The following is a 26,629-nucleotide window of genomic DNA, read 5'->3' on the forward strand; positions in this document are numbered from 1 at the left end:
TCCTTTCCCATATTGGCAAAGGTTTTACTATTAAAAATGCCTTGAATTGAATTTTATACCGAATAAAAATACAAAAATAAAAAAACCTTGAAAAAGTAAAAAAATTAAATATAGTTTTTGGTGTTTAACCACAATTTCATGGACAATTTTGACTCCTCTTGACTCCAACGATGTTTGAAAACGCCTTCTTTTTAAATGAGACATGATTTCAACTGCTGTTATGTCGCCATTTGAAAAACATATTTTTGCTGCCACTTCTCTTAAACTTAAACTCATTCTTAAAGTTAAAAATAACGCATAAAAGGAATTTCCGGAGTTCTATCTCAATGTATAGTTTACATTTATTTTTAAAAAATTATAAAGAGCCTTTATAGAGATAGAGAAATTGATTTTCAACATTTATAAAATACGGAAACTAAGTTCCAACAATTGCAATTCCTGTAAAGATATAAAATTTACCACCACAGTCAATTTGAAGATTATAGTCAAGCTTAATTACAAGTGCAAGAGGAAAAGGGAAAGGTAGACACAGGAACCGACATTCCCTTTAGCTTTAATGTTATAGATCTGACTGTTTTTCATTTGACCATTTGGCAAGATTACCTTACCAAGACATCCTTAGAAGAGGACATCTCTTTAAAAATTTGCCCATTGATATTTAGCGTTAGAAATAATTGTGGTGCATAATATACATCTGCATACCTTGACCAGAAAAAAGATTTTTTTTTATTTCCGCTTGACATTCAAAAGCTGTTCTCCATGACATGTACAGCATTAATGTTGAACCGCGAGACGCATAATAAAAATTGAATGAGATCCTGAAAACTATAGCAGCGAAATTGTAATGACATCTCTTGAATTTTTATTTCAGGTTGTTGTACTTTTAAAAGAACAACAATGAACATCATATTATTGCGGTATTTTTTTTATCTCTGGAAAGAAGTGGTCCATTAAACTTGTTGTTCATGATATTCAGTAACTTTTCGTGAAAACAAAATGTTCTATGATCAAATCAGGACCGAGGTACATTTGAATTTCTTAAAAAAATCTCTAAAATTCAAACGGCTTGTCAGTGATTTTCATCCTTTATTTTTTTATTCTGTTCGTCGCGATTTATTCAACAGTGAATCATCCTCATAATCTCCTTTCTCGCAGAAGAAAGTAAAGATTTTCAATAAGGAGACAGTGCTCGCTGCTTGATTAGCATAATATGCAAACTTCGGAGCAGATTTTCTCAGAAATTTAAACGACGACCTTGGGAAATTTTAGCTCTTTCCAAATAATCAGAGCATGTTTTAGTTTAAAAGGATTTTTCAGAATGTTTTTCAGCACAGAACTTTGGCTTTAATTCAATCTGGTCGAGGATGAAATTGTATCACAGGAATGAAACGAAGCCTTTGCAGTCAGCTAAAAATAAATTTGCAGATATTTGAAGCAGTTTCAGCGTCAGGTTGAGATTTGATCACGCGGTTTCCGCGAATCCGGGGACGACTCGAGTGTCTCCAAGCCGGCTTTTTGCGGCGGCGGCGGCAGCGGCCCGCGAGGTGGGGTGGGGTAGCGGGGAGAGCTCGACTCTTGGATGGAGTCTCGCTGGCAGCAGGCGCGGATAGTAATGTTCAGACCGAACCCGTCGCCCGCCGCGCGAGGACACTAGCCCAGCAGACCCTTTCTCAGGTCGACGAACCCAAACGAAACCCAAGTGGCGCCACAGCTGATTTTCCCTCTCGAAACGCAGCAGCAACAGCAGCAGCATGGAGACGCAACAGGTCAGTGTGCCTCTTTTTTTTAGGAACGAGTTCTAGCACGGAGGCTGGATTAAAGAAAGGTGCTATAGCAGCTGCCTTTGGTGCGCGTGGAATTTTCCATTGAGCAGCGCAGACACACGACTGCAGGAATAAGAAATTTAATGCCGCTCGTTATTAATGCGCGCCGCGTCAACTCGACGAATTTCGGTGCCGACCAGAGATAAGAATTTTATATGCTTCCTGGCAGCGAAATATTTTTTTATATATATGACCTATGCAAAAACGAGGGTGAAAGTGACGCTTGTAAAAATTGAACCTTGCTGCTCCGCGTCCGTCGGCCTTCTTTTCGCTCTCTCGCGCGCGTCCAATGAGGAAAATCGAACGTGAGCGTAAAAAAGATCACGCCTTTATTCATTCACCTGTAGTGTTTATGCGTTGGCAGCGGGATAAATATACAGTTCTCTTAGCCGCGTTTTATGCGTATTTTGACCCGAAATCATTCCGTCGCGGTGCGGTGACAATTTACATTACATTTCCTTCCTTAAAATGCGTGCCGTTTATCTACCCACTTGGTGGTGCGGCTTTCAGGCAAAACACACACTCGATACAAAATCTCCTTCCCACTCCCGAGTTTTATCTCTGGCAGAGTGAGCGCGACGCTGCTTTGTGGAAATTCACTCTTTTCGCAGCCCGCGCCTCGCTTCTCCCACTTCACTAATCCAATAATTGGATAAAAGTGTATTCCGAGTTTCAGTCCAATGTGTATTTTAAGTGATAAAAACCACATTTGAACATGCCTGATTACAGAAAAAACTGTGTCTCACAACTGATAATGGACAACATTTCCGACTCAATGAATTTGACACAGTAAAAATTTGTTTTTACTTTAGAAACAGATAATTCTTAAAAATTCTTTCAAAATTGGGTTCTAATTTATTTCTTCTTGTCCCAGCAAGTGATATTTAGTGTTCCATCGTTTGACTTGCAAGTTTTGAGTTACACTCGGGTTATAATTTGTTCAGAAAAATATTTTAGAAATTGGTTTAGATCATCGCAGCATAAGAATATTCCTATTTTTGTTTAAAAGTACTAAATAGAAGAGAAAGAAACCAAAATAAGTGAACGGATTGTCGTGCCCACCTTTTGACCAAGAAAAATTTAATTCGCTAATTGTAAAGGCCGCCGATAATAAACGAAACTTTTAGCGTTTTGCTCAGTGATTCTTCTCTTAAAAGATAAGCTTTCAGGCAAGCAGGAAACTCACTGCTGTCATTTCTACTAAAAGAATACCAAAATAATGCAAATGCTCTCCAAACACTTAGAAAATCATCCGATTTTTAATGCTTTTCCTCAATCTACAGTCTTTTAGGTCAAAGATCTGATCAATAATTTAATCTCAACATAACGGTCGATATGAGCACAAAAAACCCATTAACGCATTCACACATTTTTCCTGTTTTCCTTCTCCTCAATTGTCTTCCTCTTTTATCGAGTTAGAAAAATGGAAGGTGTAAACCTAGAGCTGAGCTTGCGGTCTCGTGTCAATCTGGACATTTATTAAAAGCTCGGTACATTACAACCGCAAGCCCAGCTCTCTTTCTCGGAGTAAAGGCGAATATAATTGTTAACCTTCCTGCACTGACCTAGCAGTTGCAGCCGCTGATCACAACAATAATTACGTCCTTCTCTCTGCCTTTTTCATTGTCCACTCCATCAAAGGCGAAGCAGCTCAGTCATTTCCAATTATCCACACGACACGAATGAAAGGAAGAAATAAAATATAATCGTTTTCGGAGATTTCACTCTTCTCCGCTCTCCGCTGGCGCAATCGTAGCCGTAATAATTTATTGTCTGCCGCTAGCCGCGATTCGACACTGCAGGTGTACTTGATTTACAGTTGATTGTTTTACTGCTCAACAGGTTTTAGCCGGCGAAAAAGCTCTGGCGCCACTGCTCCATTCAGTCCGTAATAAAAAACCACACACACACACACACACACGCGCGCGGCCACCCCTTTGCTCTTATTGTGAGAGCAACTTTTTGCTCCTGGACCAAACCGGATGAGAGAATTTCTTTGAAACCAATTAATTTGACAAAAACAAATTTGCTCCAAAGCTTTTATTTTTAGCCATGATTATTTTTAACTAAGCACACATTGAATTTTCAGGAGCAAATTTTTTTATCATCCTAATATACGATAGTTTCAAATGAATTTTTATACTTTTAGTCAATTTACCGGAAAAATTATGATTTCATTTATAAATCAATCAAATTTAATCTTTCTTTATTTCATTGAATAGTTGATTATAAGAGACACTTAAAAAGTATATATACTGTTATTTTTGTATCAGGCAGCAGGGTCCAGATTCGTGCGACGCGCAGATATGGCGTCCGGTGGAGTATGGCGCAAAGAACGGTCACGAGAAAACGCGCGAAAAGAACCAAGTTTTCGTCAATATTGTGACATAATTTGCACTACTTGTACTAATTGTGTCTTTTGGATCGTAAAAACAAACTCTTGACACTCGTATGGCAATCCAAAGAGAGCTATTTGCTTCCCACATTCAGACGCCATCTTGGATCTGCGCAGTGGGAACCAATTTTATCGCACATCTGGCCCCCGTTGGTATTAGGGCTGTACAGAGTTGAAGCATTGTATTTTTCATGGACTGTGAGATTAAAAAATCATTTTCTTTCAAATTTTACTGAGTAACTTCAATTCTTTAAAACACTTTTTTGAACTCTAGCAAAATTATTAAAAAAAATCAAGAAAATGTTTTTGAAAAATTAATTTTTATTCATCAAATGCAAAACGACCTGATTTTCTCGCGAAATTTAGTAAACAAATAAACCTCAGGGTTAAAATTATCTAAATTGGCTTTAAAACTACCAAAAAAAAAACGCCAAAATAAAGCCTGTAACCACCGCACACTTTTATGACAATTTTTTTATACAGACAAATTTAGAGCTTTCTACTCTCAATTTTTTATAAAGAAATTAGTCAAATGCCGATATTTTCCATGAAATGCGATCACGTGGTTTGGCTCTCGATCACGATTCGCGGCGCGTCGTTGACCGAATTCGTAATTGTGCATGAGCGCGCGTTGTGATTTATTATTCATGTAAGAGATGCAGTGCATTGAATTATAAACGAGCCGCTCTCGTCGTGCTCTCCGACACTTTAATTTCATGTTTCGAAGCAGCTCTGTCCAAAAATGGAGCTACAGTAGTGCACTGCAGTCGCGCGCGACGGACGCACTCGTTCAATATTTGAGACCGCGCGCCACGAGCAAACTACGCAGCAGCAGTCTTGTTTATGGCCGTCTCTGATGTCTGACCGAGATGCAACACTTCGTTCCCCTGTATGAAATGACACACACTCACACTCATAATATGTATGCTGTCTGAGCATTCCTGAATTACGTAAACTGGCACCTGCAAAGATAAAAGTGGTTTCGGCAGAAATTCGAGACCTTATCACATTTTGTAGCTGACAACTTCTCGAACATGAGTCATGCTAATTCGGTTTAATCTTATTGCGTTTTTCAGGCGTGAACAAAATTGATATACATTTTGGCAGTTTTGAATGGAACATCATGATGTTAATCGAGAATACCCGCGAGTTTGCTGATATGAACGGCGCCAGAGCGGTAATAACTAATAACTCGTCGGTCTACGAATTTCATTGCGTTTATGAACTTGATCACTTAATGTAATGTTATCTGGAGACTGTGCCAATCAAATTCCATAAGTTGAAGAAAAACTTAACCGTGGTTTTCTCTACTATAATTATTTATTTGTATTAGAAAACCTATGCGAACATACGCACTTTCTTAATTGTTTGAAGTCACTAACAGATGTCGCCACCATCTGTTTAAAATTTACGCTTTTGTTGCAATTTGAAGTTGAATCCTTGTGTCCGTTCTTTTTTTTTAATTTCGTACGTTACTGGAAGAACCATTTTGTTGTTTCCAGCATATAAAAAATATAATACTCGTCAAGAATGCTCAGCAGCTGGATAAAATTTACAATCAGAGTCAAAAGTGAATAAAAATGGCATATGAACGGTAGCGCCATCTATATTGGCAGCTTAAAACACAAGGGAAATTTCAAAAGAGTTAATTTTGTTCGCTGAATTGTAAAATATTTGTTGTTCCAATCAATTCTCACGCAGAAGTCAACAGATTGCTCGATAAGTTATTTTCATTGTTCGTTTCTGGTTTTCCGTAAAAAATCTGATACTTTTAACGAGCAACGGTAAAAAATATTGAGCTTGTAAGCTTAGGAAAAAATTTGCATATCAAAGAGCATCATTTCCCAAAGTTTATATATGTTAAATTGAAAAGGCGGATGTGTCTCTCGAATACTTTCTTAATAATCAATCCTATTTTAAGCATTTAAAAATAGGCGGTTATTTCTGGAAATTACTGAAAAAACAGTCAAGTTTCAGCACCTGGTAAAGATTATTTTGAGAAATTCAGATTTTTGGATTTCATGTATATTTTTAATATTATAAACAGCCTTTTCTCTAGTCGCAAATCACGTAAGTTTTTTTACAGCAAAGCTTTACCTGGATCACCACCGATAAACTGAATCCAAAAACCATCCTCGCAACCAAACTGAAATTTTTGCTGATTGAATATTTATGTAAACGCTGCAAGAGCCTTGAAAAATTTGGAATAAAGTCGTCTGAGTGTTTAAAGCAAACTGGTCAGCAGGTTTCTCCGGTTCTTGGCTGAATTTTATGGCTTTTAAGTGGTGGTCATATATGTACCATAAATATTTCCTAAAACCATTTTCAGGGATAATTTTTTTCAAATAATAAAATAAAAAGTTTTTTGCCCAGCTTATCTTTATTTAAACTTAAAGCAACTTTGTTTTGTCTAATGAAAGTGGAAGAAAAATAAAATATTTGTCCAATCTCTGCTCCAACGGCCTATGCAAATGGTTTTTTTTAAATAACACTCGCGTCATTGTGCATCAATGATGCCATATCATCGATATCAACAAAAACATCAAGACGAAATACAAACCCAAATGTTTATGAAAACATACAAAGAAAACAAAATTTTCTTTACGGTCAAAGCACAAAAACAGGTGATGTGACAACTCTGTTAATACATCTCGTCTCTAGACTCAAGAGAATGCAAACCGTTTCTGCCGGTGCATTTTCTCACTCGCGAAACGTTCAGGTTGTAAAACGACGACAGCAAATAAAAGTGACGAGGAAGTGGTGGAAACTCGGCTGTAAAATTAGCCATTAATCGCTCAGCGACGAAATTCCACCTTGATGGTGGAGCATAAAAAAGCAGCGTCGCCGATACGATCGGCACACATGTATTCTCATCTCGCTCATCTTTGCAAGCGTCACGTACACACACCAGTACAAAACTCACATTCGATTAATTTGCGGCGCCTGGCATCCAGTTTGGCCACATTCGCAGACGTCTCTTTTAATTCGCGTCCGCCTGAAGGCCTCGAGAAACAGCCGCGAATTCGCCTATTTGCTTATCTAGGTCTCGAGAAACTCGTAGAAAATAATATCAGACCGCAATGGGCGATTGCTTTTTATGCTTCAATTGTCGTCTGACATCACGGGGCCCAAAATGTAAATTTTATCGCCGAGATAAACATGTTTCCATGTGAGACACGGCACTTGGGACGCGGCCTTTGGATGAGCCGATTTAATTATGCAAATTATACTTGCTCGGACAAGAGCCTCTCTGATTCATCCTTTTTTAGCCCAGCAGCACTACTATATACTCACAATCAGCATTGCTATGGGACTCTCCATATTTTTACATTATTTTTTCTGTTGCCATCTCAAGAGATGAGTTGCATCGCGGCACTTTTAGGGAATTAAATCATTTATTTCACTGAAAGGGAAAGCGTTTTTGTTCTGTTGTTTGAAATTTAATGAAATAATTGAACTCGGTGTTGACTCAAATATTGTTTTTTCCTGTTTTGTCCAAACATTAAGTCTATTTTTTCATATGCTGGAATTATCTTAATTTTACAACTCCTAAATATTTTTATTCTGAGATATCCAGATGAACTCATTGTTTTTCTGATCTGCTATTTTTTCTTAGCTTCCAATCGTTGCTTGACCATCAAATGAGATTAAATCACGCAACTCTAAACCATTTAAACTTAACTTTAAATCGTATAACTCTCACAAAACTGTCTAAAATCGTTTATGTTTATATTTTTGATGATATGCGGAAATAAATTTAACTCACGGTTTCAGTTGATTTTTTATATAAAAAATAAGTCATTATGCTTGCAAAAGTAGGCTTTTTTGCTAAATTCTGACTTGTTAAAGCACAGATATATCCTCGTTTTGGTTTTTAAAAAAATTATATTTCCTTGCGTCCACCGGGGGCCGGATTCACGCGACGCACATATATGGCGTCTGGTAGAGTAAGGCGGGACAATGAAATTTATCAGCACGTTGAATATTTTTGTTGTTATTTATTTACGAACAGCTGATTAGCCCGGTAATTGGTGAATCAACCATTTGATGGCACATCTGGCTAATCGAAATGTAACAAAATACGCGGGAATGAAATTGTTAGGTCGGCACGCCTCTTTTTTGACGCTTCTGATTGGCCACTGGACTGTCTCCTGATTGGCCTTCATTATTTCGACGCCATATTGACTTCTGACCGGCGCGAACCAACACAGATCGCCACCTGGCCCCGGTGCTTACGCCTTTGTCATTTTTAAATTCAGTGATCATTTCAAAATTTGTTAAGGTATATCGTTATTGTATTTCCTAAAGACAAACAAAATGAAGTCATAAAATAATAGAAATTTACTTGAAGTCGACCATGTAATCCTCTTATCCAGAACAATTTTTTAAATAAATTTCTCACGGCCAACTCTATACTCAATATCCTAAAATGACTGAGAATAATTACAAGCTACACAGCAAAACGGTCTTGAAAAATAAACAAACTCCAGCAGCCTGCCTGCTGCTTTAATATTGCCCCTTTTCCCAATAAAAACGCCTCTGTGTGCAGTTTATCGCTGACAAAGTGCAAACAAACAGTGGCAGAGTGTAGCAAGAGGTGGCAGAAACTGCTTGCTTTCTTCCGAAGCGCGAAACAACACCGCAGATTGATCCTCTTTTACGCAGTTTTCGTGTCGAATTCTCACGTACGTCGGCAGCGCCAAATGTTTACACTTTCAATTGCTGCGCTCGTTTTCCTGCTTGCCATTCACATTTCGCCGACTCGATGAAACAAAAAAAAAACGCACCTCTGCAGCCCCGGGAGAAGGTGTTAGCACATTTTTTAGCACGCGTCAGCACGATTGCACGATCTCATACTACGCGTTTTTTTTCGGCGTCTGTTTATTTTCACACGGCTTGCGAACAAACACAATAGAGTCTCTTCTTTTAGTTGGCTAGGACCTCATAATGAAACCTCGCGAGGATGATGGAAACATGCCGCGGCCCGCCCGCGACAATGTTTAGTCTTTATTTTGGCGCGGCTGTTTCTTTTTCCGCTCTGCGTGCCGGGAGTGGTCAAAATATTTACATTGCACGCTCTTGGCATGAACTCGAAGACTTTTTCTTCCGCACGACCTTACCAGTTCAAATGCCTTGAAATCCAATAAAAGATAATTTTATTTGCAATTTTTAAAATCAGGATTTTTCTTCAAATTGTTCTGTTATAACTTTTTTAATAAAATAGAATTCTAATTTTTATAAATCACAAGATGAAAATATTAAGCGTAATAAAACTAGGTAAAGTTTAAATAAATATACATGAGAATTATATTTTCATTTTGTTGTACAGTGTAAAAGCAGAATCCTGACTGCAATCTAGACAATAAAATGTGTGAATATAATTTATGATTCAAAATTAAGTGAGTTTCCGTGTGGGGATGTTTGAGATGCTCAGAATTTTAATTGAAAATCAGCTAGACTTAATTTTTTTCCAATTGAAATACAATTCATTCGTTTGTTCAAAGCTTAAATTTCCAAAAATATTAAAGAATCCTGAAATCGCTAAATAATTCATTGTTTTCAAATATGCTATTAACAGCATCGTTATAATCGCTACGATTTTGAAACCGATAAGTTTAATAGCCTTGCATTTTTGACGTAATATTCAGGTGTTTGATGTCGACTTTGCATGTGAAAATATAAATATTTTATAATTCAGACTGCTCATTGTTTACATTTTCATCATCATGTCATAATGCAATCCATGCTGTATAATATAATATTTACAAATAAAATAACTAGGCTATCATTCTGTTGCATTTGTAGGTCAGACAAAATCGTTTTTTTAAATTAACAATTATTCTCATTGTAGATAATACTAATTTATATTTATAATCTATTTGAAGTTTGAAATCTGGCTCGAAGCCGTACACGACCCTTGAATTAAAAATGTTCCTAACATTCATCAATTAAAAAAAAAACTGACAATGATGAGTCTAATTAACTAAAACCCACTGCGACTAGCTAAATAGGACCAATTTTGTTCAATTCTGTCCCTCAGGTCCAAACCCTGATGTGATCTTAAGAGACAAAACACGAATAAATGACTAAAATCCACAAGCTTGGTAATTTTTTTATCTTTCCTGGGCTTCAAACTCGGAATTCTCCTATCTTTAAGCACGTATGTTAAGTAATATTCAGCTTCACTTCAAAATTTCAGCAAAAAAATCCCGTTCAGTCGCGACAACCAAATTTTCCCTGGGACTGCTCCTTAACAATTTTCACGAAATTGAAGATCACATGTGTTTTCCATGGTGGTGTAAGCCTTGGACCTTAAATAAACAAACAATTTGAGACCGTGTTTTTCGTTTCATTGAATTTGGCAGAGTAATGAATGCTAATGGCCAACATCCGTCCATTCTGCGGCAAAAAGGCTGCTCCTTTTGTGTGTCAACAAGCCCACACTCACTCACTCACACCTGCATACATAATTATCGTTAATCAAGCGAAAACACAATTCGTGGAGCCTGCTGCCACACTCATTATTCCTGTTTGCCTGCGCGAGCTAGTGAATGAATAGTGAGGCTTCGCCCGAGCAACAAACGCGACCTTTGGGCCCTAGCCGCCTAGCTGAAGAACGAATGCATAATGACGAAGAGCAGGCAATTTACCCGGTGAAACCCAATCTCTATTTTCGCTTGAGAAAACTTCAAAGAACTTGAATTTTATTTGCGATTTAATTCAGCGCGGATGCGGAATTGCGGGGACTAAATTTATAATAATACGTGTCCCTTTTGTTTGTTTGTTTGTTTGTTTGTTTGTTTGTTTGTTTGTTTATTCGAGTTTTGAGGCGCGAATGGATAAAAATAGATGCTAAGAGAGTGAGCCGAACCGTGTCAATCAAAAACGCATTAAGCCAGCCGTTTGCTCTTGGTGAGATCGTCAGAAGTGATATTTATGCGACTCTGCTTAAGGCTGGTTTATTTCCTTTACGACAGTGATACAGGGTGTACAAGAAATGAACGACCACTGATCCCGGGGCTCTATTTTGAGAACCCGGAGTCCGATCCGAAAAATTCCAACGGCGGCATAAACTTTGGCTGTGGAGGAAGAGACCAATAATTGGTGTCTACCCTCCCAGGTCGATTGTTGCGCCGGTACAATGCAAAATGCTCAGGCGAAAAAGGTGTCTTATGGAAAACTCAGGTTAAATTTTTCCGAGACACGAACCTTCGTTTTTCTATCGTGCAAACAGGTTTTCTAGGGTAAAATTTCACGGGGATTCCGAATCCAGCGTTATTTTTTCGATTTGCAATGTTAAATTTTTCAGGAAAGCGAAATTTTGAATTTCAGGTCACCAAAAATTACGGCTTTCCCAAATTTTCTCACAAAATGTGAAGCGCAACATCGATTCTGGCTGAAATTTTCCGGCGAAGCCATTGTTGATGTGAAACAATCGAAAAAATTATGATTTTTCATGAAAATCGGTGAAAATGTCTAACTCCGGCAACACGTGTCGGGAAGCTCAGCTCGAAAGGAGAGTTAGGGGACAAATCTTGTCGAATAAAGTCGAAATTCGGTATGCTGCTAGAAAATGGCAAGATGGTCTGGAAAAATTTTAGTTTTTGAAAATCAGACCAAAATTGTCCACTTTCATAAGGGGTCCGTGTTTGGCCTTGCAGCTCGGCACCTATGGGTCTGAGAGTAAAAATAAGCACAGATTCTGAAAGCTGATAAAATTTGCAATCTTCTTTGTGTGGAACAAAAATTTCTTCCGCCTTCGACTTTCCCGGAAAAGTCCTTTAAAAATTCACTAAACTTCTTGGGAAAAGGAAAAACATCGAGAAAAAATTTTCAAGATAGCCAAAACCTAGCTGGGGTCTTTATTAACTTCTCGTGAAAAAATAAAAACATTCGTGCAAGCCGTTTTCATGCTGCGCACGATTTCCCAAGTGTCCAACTTGAAAAAACCGAAAAAAATCGAAAGTGTCCAAAAATGGTCAAATTGCACATTTTCGGACTCCTCACGAAGTGCTGATTCAAAAAATGTTTGGTTTTTGAAAATCCGAGCATTATTCGAAAAGTTATGAAACTTTGAAACATTTAAGAAATTTTTGAAAATTTCAACTTTTTAAAAATGGTGTAACTTTTTGAAAAATTATCCGATTCTAAAAAACTAAACATTTTTGGAATCAGCATTTCATGACGAGTCCAAAAATGTGTAATTTGACCATTTTTGGAAAATTTCAATTTTTTTTAATTTTTCAAGTTGGACACTTGGGAAAACGCGTGCTACACGAAAACGGCTTGCACGAATGTTTTTATTTTTTCACGAAAAGTTAATAAAGACCCCAGCTAAGTTTTGGCTATCTTGAAAAATTTTTCTCGATATTTTTCCTTTTCCCAAGAAGTCAAGTGATTTTTTAATGGAATTTTCCGGAAAATTCGAAGGCGGAGGAAATTTTTTTCCCCCATGAAGAAGATTGAAAATTTTATCAGCTTTCAGAATCTGCGCTTATTTTTGCTCTCAGACGCATAGGTGTTGAGCTGCAATGCAAAACACAGACCCCTTATGAAAATGGACATTTTTGGTCTGATTTTCAAAAACCAAAATTTTTTCTGCTCAGCACTTTATTTTGTGCCCTCAAACCGAATTTCACGTTTTTATGTCGAGATTTATGACATTTGACCGCCTATACGAAATGCGTTCCTCGGTTGGTAACGAAAAGTCGGGTTTTGGTCGAATTTTCTTAACAATCTAAAAAACTCCGAACAATTTCAAGTTTTCAACCTCAAATTTGGTCTTTGCGGAAAATTTCACCCTGAAAACATGTGCGACACGACACTTTTTGTCGACTTTGACGTCGACCGTCATCCCCTGTCAGCCACGCAACCCTATACCCTCAAAAAACACCCCTTTTGCGCGACGATTTTAAACCCTGGACTGTAACCTAACCTCCACAGGTTGCGCAACCTTATGACTGTTTCTACGCGGTTTTTCTGGCATCATCAATTACTTTTTCCACTTTCGGTGGCGGCGCGGTGCGGATTGCGCGGTGTGGCGGTGCGCGGGACGGAGGCGCTCTTTTTGGCGGAGCGCAGGATGGCGGCGCCGCTCGTTATAGCGAAGCGCAGGACTTCGGCGCCGCTCTTTTTTGTGAAGCACGACGGCGGCGCTCGATTTTGTACCACAAAATCGTGCCTTTTGCAACCAAAACCGCCACAACGCGCTCTGCAAAATCGTTCGATGCCGACTGCGCTTTGCAAATTCACACTCCGCTATAACGAGCGGCGCCGCCATCCTGCGCTCCGCCAAAAAGAGCGCCTCCGTCCCGCGCACCGCCACACCGCGCAATCCGCACCGCGCCGCCACCGAAAGTGGAAAAAGTAATTGATGATGCCAGAAAAACCGCGTAGAAACAGTCATAAGGTTGCGCAACCTGTGGAGGTTAGGTTACAGTCCAGGGTTTAAAATCGTCGCGCAAAAGGGGTGTTTTTTGAGGGTATAGGGTTGCGTGGCTGACAGGGGATGACGGTCGACGTCAAAGTCGACAAAAAGTGTCGTGTCGCACATGTTTTCAGGGTGAAATTTTCCGCAAAGACCAAATTTGAGGTTGAAAACTTGAAATTGTTCGGAGTTTTTTAGATTGTTAAGAAAATTCGACCAAAACCCGACTTTTCGTTACCAACCGAGGAACGCATTTCGTATAGGCGGTCAAATGTCATAAATCTCGACATAAAAACGTGAAATTCGGTTTGAGGGCACAAAATAAAGTGCTGAGCAGAAAAAATTTTGGTTTTTGAAAATCAGACCAAAAATGTCCATTTTCATAAGGGGTCTGTGTTTTGCATTGCAGCTCAACACCTATGCGTCTGAGAGCAAAAATAAGCGCAGATTCTGAAAGCTGATAAAATTTTCAATCTTCTTCATGGGGGAAAAAAATTTCCTCCGCCTTCGAATTTTCCGGAAAATTCCATTAAAAAATCACTTGACTTCTTGGGAAAAGGAAAAATATCGAGAAAAATTTTTCAAGATAGCCAAAACTTAGCTGGGGTCTTTATTAACTTTTCGTGAAAAAATAAAAACATTCGTGCAAGCCGTTTTCGTGTAGCACGCGTTTTCCCAAGTGTCCAACTTGAAAAATTAAAAAAAATTGAAATTTTCCAAAAATGGTCAAATTACACATTTTTGGACTCGTCATGAAATGCTGATTCCAAAAATGTTTAGTTTTTTAGAATCGGATAATTTTTCAAAAAGTTACACCATTTTTAAAAAGTTGAAATTTTCAAAAATTTCTTAAATGTTTCAAAGTTTCATAACTTTTCGAATAATGCTCGGATTTTCAAAAACCAAACATTTTTTGAATCAGCACTTCGTGAGGAGTCCGAAAATGTGCAATTTGACCATTTTTGGACACTTTCGATTTTTTTCGGTTTTTTCAAGTTGGACACTTGGGAAATCGTGCGCAGCATGAAAACGGCTTGCACGAATGTTTTTATTTTTTCACGAGAAGTTAATAAAGACCCCAGCTAGGTTTTGGCTATCTTGAAAATTTTTTCTCGATGTTTTTCCTTTTCCCAAGAAGTTTAGTGAATTTTTAAAGGACTTTTCCGGGAAAGTCGAAGGCGGAAGAAATTTTTGTTCCACACAAAGAAGATTGCAAATTTTATCAGCTTTCAGAATCTGTGCTTATTTTTACTCTCAGACCCATAGGTGCCGAGCTGCAAGGCCAAACACGGACCCCTTATGAAAGTGGACAATTTTGGTCTGATTTTCAAAAACTAAAATTTTTCCAGACCATCTTGCCATTTTCTAGCAGCATACCGAATTTCGACTTTATTCGACAAGATTTGTCCCCTAACTCTCCTTTCGAGCTGAGCTTCCCGACACGTGTTGCCGGAGTTAGACATTTTCACCGATTTTCATGAAAAATCATAATTTTTTCGATTGTTTCACATCAACAATGGCTTCGCCGGAAAATTTCAGCCAGAATCGATGTTGCGCTTCACATTTTGTGAGAAAATTTGGGAAAGCCGTAATTTTTGGTGACCTGAAATTCAAAATTTCGCTTTCCTGAAAAATTTAACATTGCAAATCGAAAAAATAACGCTGGATTCGGAATCCCCGTGAAATTTTACCCTAGAAAACCTGTTTGCACGATAGAAAAACGAAGGTTCGTGTCTCGGAAAAATTTAACCTGAGTTTTCCATAAGACACCTTTTTCGCCTGAGCATTTTGCATTGTACCGGCGCAACAATCGACCTGGGAGGGTAGACACCAATTATTGGTCTCTTCCTCCACAGCCAAAGTTTATGCCGCCGTTGGAATTTTTCGGATCGGACTCCGGGTTCTCAAAATAGAGCCCCGGGATCAGTGGTCGTTCATTTCTTGTACACCCTGTATATACACTGCATGAGATGAAGATGAACTATTTCAATTAATTGTTGTACCAAGAAGACAACTTCCAAATGAAAAAAATTGAACGGACCTTAATTAATGGAATTCAAACTGTTCATATATAGGTGATTAAAATTTAAATTCTGGGCAAAATACAGTAATCACGTTTACTGGAAATAAATTTTTTAAATTCATGAGTTTTATCGAGTAAAGCATAGCAGAAACCGTTTGATTTTAGTTAACAATTTTAAAACTTCTCAAGCCGATCTGAAGACAAACAATTTTAGGGCCAGAATACTTCGATTTTGAGGGACTTAATTCGTCTGACCGAGAGAAAATTGCAATAATTGCGGAAACTCAGAAAGGCCGACTAATTGCGAAACAGAAGGGCCAATAAGCTAATTTTCAACTGCATCGGAACTCACGAAAGCCATAAAAAGTGAATCCGAAATTCGCCTCTCGTTAAAACGAGTCCTCGAGCTCTTGACCTTGGCATCACGATTGGCATCGCGGGGTGTGCGCGCACTGAAATTCAGCGCTCAATAGCAGCACACGATGCTCGCGTAATTTGCAACATCCTGATTGGGCCTGCCCCTGAGCCCGCAAACACACACTCAGCACAATCAAAGCACTGATTATCCGAGCATAAATACCCTTCGCCGCGCGCAATTTTCTCTCACACTCATATGTACTACGCGAGAGGAGCACGCTGTGTGTGTGTGCAATGTTCCATTGGCATTATGCTGCTGTCAAATAGCCCGATGAAAAGCGTAATTTACTGCCGCATGCTCTCGCTCTCACAGTGCGTAATTACACATCGTCATTCAGGCATAAAGACGGCCAATTTGCGAATTTGTTTTGACAAGAACGTGTTATTAGGCCGACAGTAATTTCAGCTCTAAATTTGACATGATAAATTGGCAGTTACTGCCACAGAAAAATTTAAAAAAATTGTAGATTTATAAAATATAATAAAAATGGAAGGATTAAAATAACGGCAAAGCTTTTTAATCGTTTTTGCAAAGGTTGCAGAGTAATTATCTCGTGCGATTCTGTAGCAATTATTTATGATTATTCGCACATGCACGTTGTTTAACTAATAATTCGAACGTAATAAAAATTAAATGGAAAAGCAACGGTAACGAAGAAGTCACGCCGCAAGATTAAATATTTACCTGCAGCTCGATGCTCATGGTGAACGTTTGGATCGCGGTCAGTGGCGCCACCGTGAGGCAGGTCCGGAAATATCGGCCTCAAAATAATTATGAAATATTGAAAATAAAATAAAAATAAAAAATTAACTAGATGAGAATCTTATAGCTATGTTTTTGTCGAACTCTTTCTTGTAGATTAAATTAAAATTATTATTTCTTTTTAATCTAAAATAATTGGCCAATTCCTTTTGGTTGGGATTATCCTCAATGCGCATTAGAGAAATACCAAAATACTCTATGATGCAGTCGCGTAGGTGCTTTATTTTGTTTGTGTAGTTTTGGCCTTTGTCCGTGGAGCAGCGTGTGTCCACTTGACCACTCTGTTATCGCGCGAAATCGAGTAATCCTGAGTTTATTCTGAGACGAGCACTGCTTAAGACTGCCACGGGCCTCCTTGAATTTGCCCTTCTCTAATCGTGCGATCCATCTGTTTGCAGGACAAAAGTCTTATAACGACTTCCTTCAACGACAAGGGAGGAACGTTCAAGACCGTCATCGTACCATCGTAAGTATTTTGTTGCAATATTTAAATTAGCAGGAAAGAGATTAAATTTTGGTCAATCAAAAACCACTTGAACTGATAGAAATTCCTTCAATCACAAACATACAATCGATTTTAACCTTTATAGCAGAGATCAACAACTTAAGATAACTTAATCTCAACCTTTAAATACAGAGCTGATAACCCCTTATTTTTCTTTTGGCAAAAATAGTTTAAGCAGATCGAAGCGAAACCAAAATCCTCTTCAATCCACGTAAGCACAGTCAATTGGAACACTATTACCTTGGTTACTTTTTCACAATGGACAATAATTCAAGAATATTTAAATTAATTCATTAATTCCAATTGTTTGTAAGGGAGACAATTTGTTTTTATTTATGCACCTCACAGTGCAGCCGTGTGTCTCTTTTTTAATCCACGATGCACTCGTGTTCTGACGTAACACGCATTGAGACACTTTCTTCTCCTGATATATTGTCAATTTAGCTCAATTTGAACTCGTGCCCCTGACCTCCGTTTCATTCAGCTGTGCTCACGTTAAGCGACACGCGCCAATATGATGAACTCGATCACTCTAATTTGCACGTGCAAAACTTGTGATTGTCTTTAGTGGTGAACATTCAAAGCGTGAGATCCGGCCACTGATGGATAAAAAGGCTAACCTGGAACTGGGCGGCGCCCAGGAAGACTACGACCCTTTCAAGGAGCGCGTCCTCGAACATCCCACCTCGTAAGTATAGAAAACAGGGTGTCTGTTTTATGTAATTTTGCCAAATTTGGTCAAAAACAACAATTTTTTACTCCTGGAGGCGTCAGAATCGCATTTCAAACATCTTAAGTTTGTAAACTTCTCGGCAGGGGTTGATAAATTTGATTTTTCTTCCTAGAAATGCCGACACCCTGATCCACCTGCTCAAAGGCAGCTTGGGAACCGGCATCCTGGCCATGCCAATGGCCTTCCTGAACGCGGGTTTAGCGTTCGGCTTGGTGGCCACCTTCGCCATCGGCTTCATCTGCACGTACTGCGTGCACGTGCTGGTCAAATGCGCCCACGAGCTGTGTCGGAGAACGCGGACGCCGGCCCTCGGCTTCGCTCAGGTGGCCGAGGTCGCTTTCAAGAATGGACCCCCGCAGCTGAGGAAGTTCTCTTCCATCGCCAGGTACAAATCGAAACAAATTCAAAGGTTATATTTAATTAAAGTTCCGAATCATCAGGTCAACCATCAACTCCTTCCTGGTCGTTGATCTTCTTGGCTGCTGTTGCGTCTACATCGTTTTCGTGGCAACCAACGTCAAGCAGGTAATTCCTGAGGCTGATACAGCTTGACGTCGGTTCTTAAATTTTAATTTCGATCCTCAGGTTGCTGACCACTACTGGCAGCTCAACTGGGACATCCGCATCTACATGGTGTGCCTGCTACTTCCGCTGATCTTCCTCAACCTCATTCGCAACCTGAAGCTCATGGCTCCTTTCTCAATGATCGCTAACCTCCTGATGGCCACCGGTATGGGCATTACCTTCTACTACATCTTCCAGGATGTGCCAAGCCCGTCCTCCAGGCCGATGTTCTCCTCCGTTCACCAACTCCCACTCTTCTTCGGCACCGTCATCTTCGCTCTTGAGGGCATTGGTGTGGTGAGTTCAGACCTTTCGTGTCCAAAGCATTACCATAAAGACCTTTTAACCTGTCAGGTCATGCCCTTGGAGAACAACATGAAGACTCCCCAGCACTTCATCGGCTGCCCCGGCGTCCTGAACATCGGCATGACCGTCGTTGTTGCTTTGTACAGCGCCGTCGGGTTCTTTGGATACCTGAAATACGGCGAACTGACTCAGGGTTCCATCACCCTGAACCTTCCCACCGAGGAAGTGTGAGTTTAACAAATTCCCATAGGATTATTATCAAATTAAAGCCTGATGATTTCACAGTCTGGCGCAATCCGTCAAACTCATGATCGCTGTCGCTATCTTCCTGACCTACGCCCTGCAATTCTACGTGCCGTTCGAGATCATCTGGAACAGGGTGAAGCCCCTTTGCAAGGAAAACGCAACCACAGCTGAATACGCGCTGAGGATAGTCCTCGTCATCGGCACAGGTGAGCTAAATTCAACCTCGCGGGGGTTCCTTTGGCTAATCTAGAATTGTTTTTCGCAGTTGCAATCGCCGCCGCCATTCCCAACCTTGGCCCCTTCATCTCTTTGGTCGGTGCTGTGTGCCTCTCGACCCTTGGACTCATGTTCCCCGCCATTATCGAAGTCGTCACTTTCTGGGAGCAGTCGGCTGGTAAGTGGAATCGTTTTCAACTAAAAACAGCGACGCGATGATTTTCCCTATTCTGATTTTTTTTAAACTATCCCGACTCTCTCATTTATATGTTTCGCTTGTCTGATTTCAGGTGGACCCAGTGCGAGCGGCCCCAGGTGGCGGTTGGCCAAGAATGTTGCGATTTTGGCATTTGGCCTGCTCGGCTTCGTGACCGGCACCTACACAAGTATTGAAGAAATCATCGCTGGCTTCGGAGAGGAGCATTGAGTCAAGAAACCAACTAACTCTCTGCTGGCGCGAGTCGTGTGTAAATTTTTTTTGGAGAAAATGCAGTATTTTATTCACCAGGGAGTGATCTGACCGTAGCACGTTTGTAGTGCAAGTACCTTATTACTTATTTTGCGTAGTGTCGACTTTTTTAATTTATGGCCGTTAGAAATTCGCAATTCTAGCTGTTAAGGTTTAATTTTTAGAAGACATTTTTGTACGTTTCTGACAGCGGAATTTCGGTGAACGGTCTCTACCGGTTAGAAAATTAAATGGTCTGAGTGTATTTTAACTTCTTTTGCAACTACGCGGCAACAACTCTGTGAACATTCTGTGTTAAGGCTAAATATATAGTATTCAAAGCGTAGAACGATGATAAATTGTAGTGTTAAGAGCCGGAAATAACCAAGTGATACGAGTAGTTAGATTATTCTTCGTGCCTAACACGCAGGTCGAGCGTTTTACAACGGCATCATAGATAGAGATTGAAAAACTTGGTGATAGTTCTGTCAATTATTGTCAGCGTGAATTGCGCCTATCGTCTCTAGTGTTAAAAATATAGTGTAATCAAAACCTTCGCCACTCTAAAATCCTCGAGGTCGCTTTGGTTGTGTACCCACAGTACATTAAACTACGCATTTTGCTCATTTTATATACACTTTGTGTATATTGAATCATATTTTTTCGAGGCGATGAACAAAAGCACTAAAAGCACCCTTTTTGGTGCAACAAGTTGCATTTAAATGCAAACGACGCGCTATTATAAAATACTTCATATACTTCACGATTTTATTTTGTAACTGACCAGACTTTTACGACGATGTCAATTAGTGAAAAATTATATTCATGCCTGAAAATAAAGAAGAACCTCGTTCAAATTCGAAATTAAAAGATTTTCAGTTTTTCTTTGACAGTAGAAACTTATCCCTTCTTATTATATAATGCTCATCATACGCATCCATAAATTCGACGACGAATTAGTTGTTAACATTTAATAAGAAAGTGTTTGGATCGATTATTTATTAAGTATAAACGTTCACCAAAAAAGAATAATTATATTATGTTTCCTTTTCAAGCAGAATAATTGTTAAAAAAGGAATAAATAAATAAATTGTTTTAAACTAGCCCTTAAATTATATTAAAACAAAATCTAAAAAACATTTTATTTTGCTGCAACAGAATATTGTTGCTTTTTTAATCTTAGCTCATGTACGAACAAAATAAAAAGTCATCGTTGTTTTTGGAGTGCCGCAACCGGCAGCGCGTGCCTGCGGAGCGGGAAGCCTACTCTTGGAGCGTCAGGCGCTTCCGGCGCGCGCACTCGAGTGACGCTTTTGTCTCCGCACATGGTCCAGCAGCTGAGAGAGAGAGAGCAGAGCATCGATCGGCGCCAGCCATGGTGGTGCGAGTTGCCTCAACTGTTGCTCTGCTGCTGCTGCTCTCGTTGCGGTTCGCGGCCGCCATCGGCCACGCTGCGGTGCTCAATATCGACGACAGCCACTTCAGGCCGTTCGTTTTCAGCAGGCAAGCAAGATTTTTGCGACTCACTTCTGGAGGTAGGGAACGATGATCACGCGTTGACTGATGAAAGCGTGCGTTTGACGTTACTAATTATTAATTTTACAAAGGGAATTTTTATTTTTCTCTGCACAATGTTTTTTGAGACGGCTGAATTGCAAACAAAAGCGATATACATAATTAGAAACAAATAATGAAGAGATGTATGACCATTTTCAAAATTTAAAATTAAATAATCAGTTATTTAATTTTTCAAAATCAATAAAAAGGCATGCTTAACACATTCAAACAATAAATTTGGTGCAGAATTGACTTAAACTAAATTCTCAAAATACATTTATTTGTTTTTTTTCCTCAGCCACTTTCGAGAAGCTCTCCGACTTCAACGAGCACTATGCTCTAGCAGCAAAATCTTTGCAAGACTATGGAATTGAGCTTGCCGAGCTCTCGTGCGACGAAAATCCAACCTTTGAGCTCTGCGCCAGGAAAAACGCCGAATTATATCTGTACGGTTTCAAGTAAGATTTGCTGCACCACGAAACTCAGTTTCTTATGATCTTTTTGTCTCCCAAGGGGTGCGATAAAGGAAAAGTTGGTCTTGCCGGTAGACACCCTCGCAGACGAAAACGCCATCATCGCAAGCGCTCTTCAGTAAGAATAGTTAATTCTGGTATTATCCTTCCCATTTAAAAACGCATTTTTATTTTGAGGTAAAGAGTGCTCTTAATGCCACAAAAATATTTTACGGCTAATTTTATATATTATTTTATTCTTGTTGGGTTAAATATTTTAGAGTACAAAAAATCATTACATCATTGGGAAAGATGAAATGGTTGCTTTAAATATAATTTGGGTCTCTTAACGTAACTAAAATTTCAGAAAATGGAATTTTTCAATTTTTGTTTCAAAAATGAGAGAAAATTTTGTAGCTTATTTTTTCCTAGACGCTCCTGATTATGAAAAATAGAACTTAAGTAATTTAAAACTGCTAAAAAACTATTTTTTCCTTAAATCCAAACCCAAAATATCAGCCTGGAGCTGATCAACAAGGTTCCGATCATCCAGAGCGTCACGGAACTGAGCAATTTGTACGAGAAATGCCGGGGCAAGTGCGACGTGATTCTGTCCTACCACAACACGCTGGGCACAAAAGGTTGGTGTGTGTTTTGCGGGCAGCCAGGCCGTCACGCGAGATTAATTATTAATCTCTTTCGCAGAGCACCGACTCTTCCTGAGCCTGGCGTGGAGGCTGCACAGCAGCGGCAAGCTGTTCGCGCTCACCACTTCCGCCCTGGCCAGCCCGCTGAAGCACAAGACAAACGAGGCCAGGCAGCAGCACGTCCACATGTGGCAGCTGCAGTGCAGACACCACCACTGCCGCGCCAGTGCTTTCCTCCAAGCCTACACTCAACACCAGCTTGACACTTTCGTTGCTGCCCTCGATCTTCCCATTTGGGTAAATGACATATTATGTATTAAAATGTTTTCAACACAAATTAATATTTATTAATTTATTTTTAAATTATTTACAATATTTTTTAAGAGTAAATTGTTGAATGTATTTCTCAAAAGTTTTTACATTTTTATTTTAGGATGCACTTTTAATTCTTATTATTTAGTTATAAAGAAATTACATAAATTTTCCTGGCGTTTTTTATTTATTAGTAAAATATAAATTTCCTGACTGCAGTGACTGAGGGCTTTCGTAGTGTAATTAATTATCATGTGTTGAGCAATATGGATTTTTATTGCGTAGAAAATCATTTTAAAATAAAATCCTTTAATATAATTGTTCAATGTTGCGGCTGGTACCGCTCGGAAGTGTGGTCATAAAAACACAACCACTACATAAACATAAAAAATGATGGGAAGATGTAGTATTAAAAATTTCTAACTTTTTCTAAATTACCAAAAACATCAAATATGAAATATTCACTTCTTGTTAGATTTGTCTATGCAGAGTTTATTTTTTTTTAAAAAAACCTTTTGTAAAAAATTCATACATCTTTTTGTAAATTGAAAGCAAATCAAATAATAATAATTAATGGGGCCAAAAGATTAAATTGAATTTTGCTCATAACTCTAACCAATCGAGGTTTTTAATTGTATTTATCAATTTCAGATAAGAGGGAAGGACATGAATAAAGAAGATTACATAAATTATCCGCAATTACTGATGATCTACGACAGCGACAGTAAAGGCAGAGTGATGCGTGTAGCCGATGGCCTGGCCACCACCTTCAGAGGGTCCGTCTTCGTTTCAATTTACAGCGCTGAAGAGTTTGCGAACATCAGTTCTAAGATCGACTTGGCGCCGCCGTCCGTCATTTTCGTCCCGCACAGAAATGGATCATGCCTTGGCGTGAGTTTCAAAATATTAATTATAATTAAATTTGATCTGAATTGTTTTTATTCAGGTTGAGGAAGGGATAGTTCAAAACGGGTTGGAAGACGTGAAGAAGTTCGTTAAAGAGCAAATCATGACGGAAGCAGAGCAGCAAATGAGCCAGTCAGATGTGGTTAATAGCAGATTTATCACGAGAAATTGTAAGATTTTAATTTAATAGTTTAACAATATAATTTACTTCTAAATTTAGCACTAACTGGAGAGACGAAAATCAATTCAAATGAAGAGAATACGGATTTTACATTAAATTCGGTTTGCAGAGCAGACGAGATGAAAATGGTTGATCTCAAATTATACTACGTAACTTGTAAGTTTTAAAATCCTTTAATTATTTCAAAATTACCAAAAAAATAATTTTTAGGGGATGAATTATCTCACAGCATGCTGAAAATATTTGAAAAAATCGAAGCAAAACAGGAAATACTTCCTGTTAGGATGATTTCAAGAATAGACTGCTTGAATGATGGAGACGACTGCGATCAAATAGACATTTATCCAACTTTGGAGTTCACAACAGAAGAGCGCACCTTTCGCACTCATGCTTTAACCTGGAAAAAAATCATGAGCTTACTTTACACGTAATAATTATTAAGAACCTGTTTATTTAAAAAAAATATCTATAGTAACTTTCATTTCCACCAGCGCGAGTAAGGAGATAAAACAGTTTGAGAAAGTCGAGGATTTGTCAGAGGAAATTGACAAACCGATGTATATATACACCACATCGCTAGGACTGATAATTGACAGACTCGGAACCATACCAAAAAGAAATTTAACAGATCTAAATTTGAAAATTAACTTACAATTAGTCACCCTTCGAAAAGACGCAGCAAAATACATGTAATTTATCTTTTTGTCTGCTCAGTCAGAACCATCTCATAATTTTAATTGTCTTTCAAAGGGAAGAAAAACTTGGCTGTCTGTCCCCGTGTTTCGGAATCTACAAACTGGACGATCCCTTTGAGCCCCTGGTGAAATACCCGGGAGAATTTCTCTTGCACGGAGCGGACCTGGAGCGTTTCGTTCGGGAAAGGAGACACCCAATTTTGGTAACATATTTAGCAGCGCAAAAAAGGCGAGGAAAAGTTATCTCGCCATGTCCTGCTTTTGCTGCAGCCGGAACTCAGCTCGGAGAATTTCCCTCGGCTACGCACAAAGTTGCTGGCGATCGTTTTGGGACTGCCGATCGCAGAGCCAATCATTGAGAGTGCTCGGCGCGCGTCCGCCCTGCTCCCACAGTGGCTCGCATTCTCCTACATCAAAAAGTAAATATCTCTCTCTTCAATGGAGTTTTTTTTTCAGCTTGTTGAGCGTGTTTTGCAACTTTGTGTCCGTCTGGTTTTTTCTATCTGTGGGTTTTCCAGACAGAAAAAGGGGAAAACAGCAAGAAAATTTCATTTTTTGAAATAATTTAATTACTCTAAATTCCCATTCTTGAAAAGGTTTGTAAAAAACTCTTTAAGAATTTGGTTTCAATTAAAGAGGAATGATACTGCAAAAGCATGGAAAATGCTTGTTGCCAATGCATAAACTCGTCCCTTAGGATTCAGTTAAAGCCTAAATTGAGCTAAGAAGCACTGTAATTTTTCGAGAAAATTGGCTGGAAAGTTTCCGTGCTTTTCAAATGGCAATGGCTGTCTCCTTACTTGAAATCCGATTTAATTTCAAAACCAAGAGTTTCCCCAGTAAGTGGCATACACCGTTGGACATATCTCGACGAGAGGAATAAAAATATGCCAAGAAAATATGTTCAAGCACTGTACATTTTGGAGAAAATTGGCAAAATCTGAATTTTTACTGTAGGAAAAGGTCCTTTTTTATTATTGCAAATTGTTGAACAAATTGTTAATCGATCAATTGTGTATGGCATCCAACAATTTAAATACTTTTCAATTGTTGCCCAGTATATCATTCCACTTTAATTTTGTAGCCATCAAAGTTTAAAAATTCAAATGGATAAAAATAATTAGCTGAAAAAGTTTTCATGATTTCCAACCATGGAAAAGTAGTATGCAAATGATGTTAACTGTGCTCCGTTTTGTTGATTTAATATTTTTGAATTTTATTTTTTATTTATTTTGTTGGAGGCTATTTCCAATAATTAAAAAAATAAATATTTATTTGACAAATGTTGTAAAACTGTTAATTTGTCGTTTCTCGAGGAATGCCAGCTGGTACGAAAGGGTGCGCAGGGTGCATTTGCCCGGAGGCCAGGACACAGGGCTGGTGGCCCTGAATTTGGAAAAAGGCCAGAGCTATCTTTTCACCGGAAACTCGGGAAACGAGACAGAAATTTGGCGCTGGATCCAGGAAGTTCGTCAAGAAGGCATTGAACCAACTGGTGCGGTTTCCTAATTTATTTTCCTCTTCAACGCTGATTTTTTTGTCTGAATCCATTTCAGTCGAGTTGCCAGCGAAGATTTGGAGGCCAGAAGAGGACGCGCCGATTGATTTCTCGGACCTGGCGGAGGCAGACGCTATAACCGACAACGAGGGTCTTTTTGTTGTCTCCGCCGCCGAGCCAGACCTGGAGCGGCGGGTGAAAAAGTGAATTACGCGCGCGGCAGGGCAGGCTCGATCGATGCGCCGAATGCAATAAAAAGTTCGCCTTTCGCACACTCAACGGGTCTGCCTTTTATTGCGTTGTTGCCCGGCGCAATATAGCCGTTACTGTACACCGTCTCAAAGAATTATACCTCTTATTTTTGGATCTGAGATATATATTGTGTCTGCAAAATATCAATGTATTTTTCTGCATTAAATTGGTAACAATGCATATTTCGTTTTTGATTTAATTCAAAAATTCATATTTTTATTTTATTGTAAAAAATACAGAAATAATCGAAGGAATTCTTTTAA

At 39.0% G+C, this 26,629-nt stretch overlaps 2 protein-coding genes across 2 annotated transcripts; both read left to right on the plus strand.

Annotated features, from left to right (window-relative positions):
- The first annotated feature begins 1,607 nt into the window (after positions 1-1,607).
- Positions 1,608-20,736, plus strand: LOC135935938 (proton-coupled amino acid transporter-like protein CG1139). The gene is made up of 10 exons (XM_065478568.1): positions 1,608-1,766; positions 17,247-17,314; positions 17,922-18,041; positions 18,199-18,471; positions 18,527-18,611; positions 18,672-18,947; positions 19,005-19,183; positions 19,242-19,408; positions 19,468-19,596; positions 19,709-20,736. Exons 1-10 carry the CDS (start codon positions 1,752-1,754, stop codon positions 19,843-19,845), a joined length of 1,449 nt encoding a protein of 482 aa, XP_065334640.1. The 5' UTR covers positions 1,608-1,751; the 3' UTR covers positions 19,846-20,736.
- Positions 20,737-21,217: 481 nt separating this feature from the next.
- LOC135937062 (thioredoxin domain-containing protein 16-like) lies at positions 21,218-26,546 on the plus strand. The gene is made up of 14 exons (XM_065480142.1): positions 21,218-21,401; positions 21,722-21,881; positions 21,937-22,014; positions 22,395-22,516; positions 22,581-22,819; positions 23,486-23,725; positions 23,781-23,910; positions 23,961-24,077; positions 24,132-24,348; positions 24,413-24,610; positions 24,672-24,819; positions 24,887-25,035; positions 25,933-26,111; positions 26,173-26,546. Exons 1-14 carry the CDS (start codon positions 21,242-21,244, stop codon positions 26,319-26,321), a joined length of 2,286 nt encoding a protein of 761 aa, XP_065336214.1. The 5' UTR covers positions 21,218-21,241; the 3' UTR covers positions 26,322-26,546.
- Positions 26,547-26,629: the final 83 nt, after the last annotated feature.

The sequence above is a fragment of the Cloeon dipterum genome, chromosome 2 (genome assembly GCF_949628265.1).
Source record: "Cloeon dipterum chromosome 2, ieCloDipt1.1, whole genome shotgun sequence".
NCBI lineage: Eukaryota > Metazoa > Arthropoda > Insecta > Ephemeroptera > Baetidae > Cloeon > Cloeon dipterum.